This window comes from Pezoporus occidentalis, unplaced genomic scaffold (assembly GCF_034315485.1).
Source record: "Pezoporus occidentalis ecotype Australia unplaced genomic scaffold, CSIRO_AGI_Poc_V1 ctg3, whole genome shotgun sequence".
Lineage (NCBI taxonomy): Eukaryota > Metazoa > Chordata > Aves > Psittaciformes > Psittacidae > Pezoporus > Pezoporus occidentalis.
Genome location: NW_026914940.1, coordinates 21,567,129 through 21,576,825, shown reverse-complemented (window position 1 = coordinate 21,576,825; position 9,697 = coordinate 21,567,129). Strand labels below are relative to the sequence as shown.

The 9,697-nt window shown below is 40.5% G+C and overlaps 1 protein-coding gene across 1 annotated transcript; it reads right to left on the bottom strand.

Annotated features, from left to right (window-relative positions):
• Positions 1–648: 648 nt before the first annotated feature.
• On the bottom strand, positions 649–9,574 carry RIDA (reactive intermediate imine deaminase A homolog). Its single transcript, XM_062627349.1, has 6 exons — positions 9,460–9,574; positions 5,758–5,863; positions 5,154–5,208; positions 4,297–4,365; positions 3,134–3,189; positions 649–2,266 (listed from the first exon to the last, which is right to left on the bottom strand). The coding sequence occupies exons 1-6, from the start codon at positions 9,522–9,524 to the stop codon at positions 2,204–2,206; spliced, it is 414 nt and encodes a 137-aa protein (XP_062483333.1). The 5' UTR covers positions 9,525–9,574; the 3' UTR covers positions 649–2,203.
• Between the last annotated feature and the right edge of the window lie 123 nt (positions 9,575–9,697).

Sequence of the window (9,697 nt, the reverse complement as noted above, 5' to 3'; positions counted from 1 at the left end):
GCTAATAAAGTTTACATGTAAGAAGTTTATATGCAGAAAGTCAGGTACCTTTCAAAGGTTGTTGCTTTTAAGTTCACTGTATGAAATATCAAAAGCATTTTATCCTGCTTCTAATAAAAGTATCTGCCATTTTGTCAAGAGAAAGCAAGATAATGCTATAAAAAAATCCATACATTTCTACATACTTGCTGTGACAACCTCATTGTTAATCTTCTTCTGTATAGGTACAATTTACAAGCTCAGTAAAAAGGAGAAATGGTCACACATCACAAGGGGTAAATAGGGCTGACTCTTCTCACAACTTTTCAAGTGGTCTTCTGATGTATGCTAAAGCAATAACAGGAATGCATGAGAAATAAAAAACATAGTTACTGTAATAGTGCAGCTGAAGTAAAGGGAGCTAGAAAGCATAGCAGAGAAGCAGGAAGGTAAGGAACTGTAATTGGGATTCTTCCAGTTTATCCAAGATAGCTGAAAACTTCCTGTCTTGACGGATTATTTTAATCCTTAAACATTAGCAGATCGATAATAGCCTATTCTTTTGGTATGAATTATTTCTTACTGGATAAACAAGATAGATAAAGATTTTTTGTAGTATGTATCAAAGCATAATCAGGAAAAGTTTGTTCCCAGAATAGACCAGCACAGTTTTGAGATATGATTATACTTTATTCTCATTAAACAACGTTTGTTTTAGTGTTTTGTTTTAAATCAAAAGATACTCAAAGTTGAACTGCTATGAAAAAGATTACAGGCAGATAATTACAACTGATTTATAAAGTTAGCACTTCAGAAAAGCATAATTGCCTTCTTTTCTGAAGCTGTTATTAACTTTAACCAATTTAACCAATTGCTTCCATATGAAGAAAATATGAGTCTCAATAGTAATCTACTCTGTAAAGAGTTTAAGACAGTTGAGAAACAAATACAGAAAAAGTCCCCAAAAGTGAAGATGTACACTAACCAATTCAAGTGTTGTTTTCCCATTTCTGTAATTTTCTTTCCTATTTAAAATTGTTACTGAAAGCCTACTATTACAAGTCATTACAGTTTCCCATTTTCAGATCAGTCATACTATAACTGCCATACATTCACCCAGATGTGCATTTTAATACTTGGATATCCAGTGACCATCATAAACTAAGGGCCCTGTCCTGCAATCAAGCTCAGCTCATTTTAGCAGGACCCCTGGAGGTTTCAGGGTGTGCTGGCAGACAGCTCACTGCAAGCTCATATTTTACAGGATTCAAGGCCACAGTCCAGAGGAAAGCAGCTTTTCTTGGTAAGTTCTGGATAGGCTGCACCAATGGGCTATTGTATGAGGTTCAACAAGGCAAAGTGTTGGGTCCTGCACTTGGGCCACAACAACCCCATGCAACGCTACAGGCTTGGGGAAGAGTGGCTGGAAAACTCAGCGGAAAAGGACCTGGGGGGTGCTGACTGATGGCTGCTGAACATGAGCCACCAGTGTGCCCAGGCAGTCCAAGAAGGCCAAAGGCATCCTGGCCTGTATCAGCAATAGTGTGGCCAACAGGACCAGGAAAGTGATTGTCACCCTGTACTTGGCACTGCTGAGGCCACATCTCAAATCCTGTGTTCAGTTCTGGGCCCCTAACTAAAACACAGACATTGAGATGCTGGAGCAGGTCCAGAGAAGGGCAACAAAGCTGGTGAAGGGTCTGGAGACTAAGTCTTATGAGGAAAGGCTGAGGGAACTGGGCTTGTTTAGTCTGGAGAAGAGAAGGCTCAGAGGAGACCTTACTGCTCTCTACAGCTACCTGAAAGAAGGATGGAGAAGAGGTGGCTGGTCTCTTTTCCAAAGTAAGACACAATAGGACAAGAGGTAACGGTCTCAAGCCGCACCAGGGGAGGTTTAGACTGGATATTAGGAAAAATTTCTTCACAGAGAGGGTGACTGGGCATTGGAACAGGCTGCCCAGGGAAGCGGTGGAATCACTGTCTCTGGAAGTATTCAAAAGATGCTTAGATGAGGCCTTCAGTGACATGGTTTAGTAGTGAACTTGGCAGTCCTGGGATAATGGTTGGACTGAATGATCTTAAAGGTCTTTTCCAACCTAGCTGATTCTATGAAGTTTACTGATTTCAATTGTGTAACTGCTGATAGTCAACTGTAGAAATACGATGGAAGGGAAAAGTATTAAATCTAATACTGCCTTTGTAGAATAATCAGTCTCTATTATAGTCAGGCTGAAGCATCTTGGAGAGGTCCCTGAATGGCAATGGCTTCAATCTCAACTCGGGCACCCTGTGAGAAAACAATGAAGAAAGATATTAAAAATTTAATGTATCTATTTTATGAAGCAACTGGATGTATAACACAACCTTGTATAAACAGAATGATATTTAAGGGAAGTTATACTGCTGACAGTGGTATTACTAATTTAGCAATGTTAGGTAATTTTGGAAACACACTTTACTCTTACTTAAGTATCATAGAATAGTTAGGGTTGGAAAGGACCTTAAGATCATCTAGCACTAACCCCCCTGCCATGGGCAGGGACACCTCACACTAAACCATGTCACCCAAGGCTCTGTCCAACCTGGCCTTGAACACTGCCAGGGATGGAGCATTCACAACTTCCCTGGGGAACCCATTCCAGTGCCTCACCACCCTCACAGGAAAGAATTTCCTCCTTATATCCAATCTAAACTTCCTCTATTTATGTTTTAACCTGTTACCCCTTGCCCTATCACTACAGTCCCTAATAAAGAGTCCCTCTCCAGCATCCTTATAGGCCTCCTTCAGATACTGGAAGGCTGCTTTGAGGTCTCCACGCAGCCTTCTCTTCTCCAGGCTGAACAGCCCCAATTTTCTCAGCCTGTCTTCATACGGGAGGTGCTCCAGCCCCCTGACCATCCTTGTGGCCCTCCTCTGGACTTCTAGTATTGTAGTCATTTTCATAAAGAAATGTATCTCTCATATTCAGATCTCATATAATGTGTAGGAATAAGACTGGTATATTTAGAAAAAAAAAAACCTAAAGACTTGAAGAGTCTTCATTAAAATAATGACAATTGAAGCTGTTCCAGAATAAGAACAGCTGTCAGAATGTTTCAGATGTAAGGCATTTCAGAAAAAAACATTTTTTTTGTAGGCAGAAAAGGCACTTACTTTGGGCAAAGCAGCAACCTGATAGGCTGCTCTGGCTGGAAAGTTTGTCTTGAAAACTGTAATTTAAATAGAAACATCCATCAATCACTTAACTTTACCTGATGAAACACAGTTCAAAGTTATCTGTATAAAATACAGACATTAGAACAGTTTCAGGGTTAAGGCTACAAGACAAAAAGTCTTCTGTGGCAGCTACTGGTTCCCCTTGGTTTTTATTTTTTTCTGGTCACTGACTGCTCTAACATCTCAGCAAGCTGCTACCACTCATCAGAAGCCAGCTACAGTTGTGATCTAGTGGCCAGTGCTAACCCGCACTGCTGTCACTGCATGGCCTTAACACCAACTTGGCTGAAAAAGAAAGACTAAATCAGAATGGTGATCATCCAATTAAAAACACCAGGGAGTGGGTGAGGGCCCTCTCACAGAAAGAGCAAGAGAGAGAAATAGGTGCCTGCCAAAAAAGTCAGGAGCAAAGATCCCCAATGTGCATAAAGTCAACAGGGGGCCAACCTTACTCATGGACCATAACCAAGTCTTCATTTCCTTTCAGATAGGGCCTACATTTTCCCTGGTCTTCCTTTTACCATCCATGTAGCTACAGAACTTTTTTATGGTTGCCTTTGATGTCCCTGACTATATTTAATTTAATTCTCTCAGGGCTTTAGTTTTTCTAACCCTACCTTTGGCTGCTTGGACAATTTCTTTGCCTTCTCCCCAGGCAACCTGTCCTTGCTTCCACCCTCTCTAGGCTTTCTTTTTGTGTTTGATTCTGTCCTGGAGCTCCTTGTTTATTCACATGGGCCTCCTGGCATTTTTGCCTGGCTTCTTCTTTGTCAGGCTGCATCAGTCCTAAGCTTGGATCCCTGAATACTAACCATACTGGAGACAATGCAGCAGAGGCAAGAGGTATGGAAGATCAACCTGTAGGGATAGCCAGAGTTGATCTTCACATGACACCGAGTTAGTGGGATGGTAGGACACCAATCCACAAGAAGTGAGGCTATGCTTGATCTGGTGTTTGCAAATTTTTAATGCTGTATTTCTACTGGAATCTCAAAGAACCTGAAACTATATCATGTCAGTCATTAAAACACTTTGCTTAACATGAATATAATTTGTTCCACAAGCCATACTGGTAAAAAAGAAACAAAAGAGTTACTTACACTGCTTGTAAATATCATTAATATCATTGAAGTCCTTCATATCTGCCATCAAAACTGTAGTCTTCACAACTAGAAATTACATAATTCCAGTTATTTTACTCCTCTGATTTGTCTACAGAAGTTGAAAATCTTACGTCATAAATTTCTTTCACATATTCTAAACAGTTTGAATATTTTTGCAAACAGGTATTGACCTTTAGAGCTACCACCTAGAGAACCACCTAAGAAGTCTGAATACCTAGTATACAACAAAACTTTAGGGAACTAGACCTTCCTGACCAGCTCTAAAAATACCTGGTTTAAATTTCATTCTAAGAGTCTAAATTTCTTCTGAGAGTCACAGAACTGATAAGCAGATCAATTAAAAAAGCTGTTGTAAGCCAACTGTTGGCAATAAATTACATCATATAGTATCTGTTGCCAAAAGGAAGTCCATAAAAGGCCTGAAAATATAGATTTTTTTTATCCATGACTCCCCAAGCCACCATTAATCCTGGTTTGGCTCCATTATTAGTGTCCTCCCCCAAAAAAGTACTGAAAGCACCTAGAGTATTAACACCACAGATTCTTTAGTCGGTTGCACTCCTGTCTATACCTGAGCTTCCCCAGTTAGAGTTAAAATATTAGTACCATGGGCAAAAACTTTTGGTGAAAGGCAGCTTTCCATGGATACCCATCACAAAGACTTTCATGTTGATTTATTTCTTTTATTTTTTAACCCAAACTCATGAGAACAACTGAATGTTTAGCAAACAGCTTTTTTTCTGTTTTTTGTTTTTTTTTTTAAGATCACTTTATTTTTTTTTCTTTTAATCCAAATAAAACCACTTGTTTGCCACCATCACAGCAGCACTTACCATTGCTGTAGTCACAGCCTGCAGCTTTCAGGATTTCTCCCATGTTTTTTAGAGCCTAGTGAAAAACAAGACAAAAATCTTTCAACTATCAGCTGGGTTCTATTTAGGTATATATGTAAATGCGAGTTGTAACTTGGTTACATCTATGTTATAGTGCAAGTTCACCAAGCAAATCTTCAACAGCCCTCCGTGGGTATGCAAAATCAGAAATTAATAAAAGCAAGCTTCCAATAGTACACAAATATTAAAACATCTATTCACTGGAGCTGCATCATAAGCTTACAACCATCTCGTCCTTTTACCTCACACCACCTCTTTGCTGCTGCAGGAACAGATGTTTCCCTGAGTCAAGCCAGGGTTTTTACTGAGGTCTGAACATAAACATCATTCTTTCCTATTTTTCTACATGAAATACAGACTCATCCCCTGACCTCCAAGTGGTTTGGGCAGAAAAAGAGTTAGGATGAAATTACTTCCTCCTGCTTTTCCCTCATCCTGGAGGGTGTGAAATATGCTCTCCAGGTCTCTTCAATTTCTCGTAAGTCCATGTTTAATTAAGCACATGTCAACTCCATTACAAGTTCCTTGCTAGAAGACATCTTACCTGCTTAGCTTCTTCCTTTGCCCCTCCAGAGACAAGCTGCCCAGTGGAAGGTTCTATACCTATCTGTCCTGCAATATACATCGTCCGGTCTACCAGCACTGCTTGGCTGAAAACACAAGTGACATCTTAGGTTTAATGTTTCCCCATCAAAACATTTAACTACCTGAAAGCACATTACACATCATCTTCAGTAGTTCATAATAATCTCAGAAAGACAGAGGTTATGCACACACACGTCTGCACACAGATTCATACTTTCAATCTGTTTATGCCTTTGGGAAAGCTGGGATCCATGGAAGTGCGTAGCCCTGTTTTTGAGGAAATAAACCCCGTTTCTTGCAAAAGCAGAAGGTATAAGTGCAGCAACACAACACTAAATTCAGCTACATAGCTTCCACACTGCAGATAGCGCAGAGGGAAGGCCGAGTAAATAAATACAGGTTTTGCACCTCCTAGTGAAGTAATCCATCCTAGTTTGAGAAGTAAACAAGACCTTGCATTCACATCTCAGCTGCAGAGCAACGAAAAAAAGAGAAAAAGAAAGAAAAAACAAAGGAGGGCTGATTAAAAAAATTAATGTTTTTCTTCTCAAACAGGCACCGTGATAGTGAGCTACAACTGTGAGGTGAAGTCCTGCAGTATTCCTTCAAAGTCATGAATTTGGCCAGGCAGTACAACACCTTGATCATTACATTCCCAGAATAGTCATTCCCCTCTCACTAAATAACCAAAATGACCCACTGGCTGGGTTAATTCAGAAGAATGCAGAATTCAAGTTATTTGCAAAACACACAGATATAAATGTCAGGTGTGTTTTTGCTGAAGTAGCATTGGCAATTATTAATGTCTCTAATTACCACAAAGAGATTAAAAGATCAAAGGAAAGATTTAAGCTACCTAGCAAATATTATGCAAACAACATAATTTACTTCTCCTCAGCTGGCAATTAAAAATATTTTACAAAGAAGTGACAAAAAGATTCTTTTGAGAGTGTCTGTGGTGTGTCAGCACCATTTTTTCTTATCGCTTCTTATTCCACAAGAAAATGCATTAACAAGTCTCTCAAGTTACACAAACTAGAGTCAGGCACCTCTCTGAGGTATCTAAATTAGGAAGTTAGCTTCCTTTTAATGTCAATGGGAAAAGAAGAGGACTCTTCCAGAGAACATTTTTACTATGCCTCTTAATTGAGGTTGACTCAGCTGGGTTGTTCCAACCCCTTGACTTCATGGGACCAACCTAATTTCGGGACTCACTAAAATGATTGCAGTTAGGCAATCCAAACAGTGCCATCACTTGCATTTTTCCTTTTACCCCTGTCTTACATTCTTCTGTAATTTCGTAAGGGGAAAAAATACCCAGTAAATTATCTGATATGGTAAATATCTTACGTGATGATTATTTTTCCTATCATTGACTAACAAACTGGAGTAAATCACAAAACTATACCATTTAAAGAAGATAAAGTAGCAAATCGTTTTCTAGCTGATAGAAATTCTTGTGGATAGAAAACATGTGTAAGAAGCAAACATATGCTTATTTTCTTTCCCACCATGTCCTGCTTTGTTTGAGGCACAGACCCAGAGGCCACAAACTTCTGTTTGAAGCACAGAGAACCATGCAACAGGAAGGTATGAGCTCTCTAATAAATAAATACTGACAAAGGAATCATAAATAACTGGGAGGAAAAAAGCTGAAGCCTTCCGATACCACTGCCAGATCACCATCTGCAGCACTTGTGTTGGGCCCCCTTCTCTGCTCCTCAATTTCTTTCTCTTGGTACACTTACTAGTGGAAACCTCCATTCACTAAGACTAATAACAATTCACCAACTAAAGGGTATACATTTACTGCAGTCAAATGCATGCGCAAAGCTCAGAGAAACTTCATCTACACAAATCCCAATCACACTTTAACTGCAGAGGTATCCTGTAACTAGAGTCAATCATAGCTACTCATTAACCTCCAATTCAGCAGAGATCTGAGAGTGTCCCTAAAGTGCTTCAGGTTCCAGTGTGCCCAAGTGTATAACTGGATGGACATTACTACATTAGAACATCACCCATGAGAGATGGTGCCAACAATCATACTCTTTAAAGCCAAGGACTGCAAAGTTAATCAGATCTTTACAAGACTGATTGTTAATTAATACAAGAACAGTATCTCTGTTGTGTCTTTTAAAAGTTTAATGACATTAATGATACACATATATACACATATGTGTCTCTTTATCTACCCATTGATCTCAAGGTACTGGAAATTGGATGCAGCAAAGGAAATACAAAAATACAGTAAAAGCAGGTAACCAAAAAGCATCTGCTGCAGCAGAAGTAGGAATGCCGCTCATACATCTCAGTTCTTCATTCCTTATTAAGCCCTCATTCCTTTGTTACCATGTTCAGACTCCACAGCAGAGACATAGTCAGTTATTGTGCAACTTTTCTCACTGGACTTTGACAGGTTTACTGAAAACTGGTAAGCTAAGTTAGTGATAAAGTTATTGACATTAGACCCATCATACAACTGACAGGCTGCATAACATGCAGTATTTCATCCAGAGCCCCCAGTAAGCACAAACTGTTGGAGTGCAGTTAATCCACACAGAAGTGGAGAGCTATGTTGAAGTCCAGGCCAGTACAGCCAAAGAACTGTTGTCTTCCTATGCCTTGGAGGTTCTATGAGTGGTGCCAGGCCCCTGGCTGCAATCCATGAACAATTTATTGTTAACAGAAGTTAACCTTCATGTCATGCCTCTCTGCTTCTACATTTTGTGTTTCTCCACCTTTATAATTCCTATACAGTACACAGAGTTTGAAGCTCAGAAAACTCAGTTTCAAAATAATGGGGATGAAAATGCACGTGAAAGGCAGTAAGATGTTACACGTGGAAAAGTTTAAACCAAACCAGTCTGTATTTATACTGGGAAAAGAAAGCCTGAAAGCATAATTAAAAATTCTTAGAAAATGCCCTGGTAAAGATTGCTTGATACTTCAAGAGTCTACTATAGCTACTAATTTTTTTTTTTCCACATCCAAATAGCAAAGAAAAACCTTTCTCCAATTAAAACTGGGATTTTTTTCTTACATTTGTAACCATTGCAGCAACTTACTTGTGAAAACATCAAACATTACCTATTTTTACAGCAGCTAGTTTTAGATTTAAAAGCATTTATAACTTGCTAGCAGTCATAATCAAAATAAGAAAAGATTTGCAATTCGCAGGCAGTGAACTCTCCAACTGCAAAGCACATCCTGGATTTGGCTCAGCCTTTGCTTTCCATCACCTCCTAAATGAGCATCCACTCCTAACTTCCCTGTGACACGGTTTTTTTTCTACGCAATTTTCATTAAGAGGAATCATTCTTTCTGATTTTTTTTTCCTAATTTACTGCTTTTCACTAATCTCAGAATTATTTTCCCAAACTGACTTCCTGAGAGACATTTTAAAGCCCCACCTAACACGAACAGGACCATCCTGCCCCAGCCAGGCTGCAGCCCGCCGCTAGCACTGCGGACCCGTTCTTGCCGTCGGACCACCGGTGTCCCTCCGGGTCCCGGTGGCTGCTGTAGGGGGGCTCACCCCCGCAACAGTGCCAGGGCTGCCTGACAGAGCCCCCTCCAAGGACCTGATCAAAACCCATCTGCAAAACCTGCTCCCGCTCACTCCTGCTTGTACCAAGAGCTCTCCCTCGCTAAGGCATACCTGTAAGGACCCAGCGCAGCGGGAGCCTTAGCAGTGCTGATTATTTTCTTCACGATCGAAGCCATAGCTGCCACTACCGCCACTAGTGCTGCCACTAGTACTCTCACCACCACCCTCCCTCTGCACCTCACCGCTACCGCCTCTCTCGCCCCGCCCACCTCCTGACACGCCGGCGCGCACTGCCCCCCCCTCGCCCCGCAGGGGGCTCTGGGAAATGTAGTCCTTGGAGCGGTGTGTT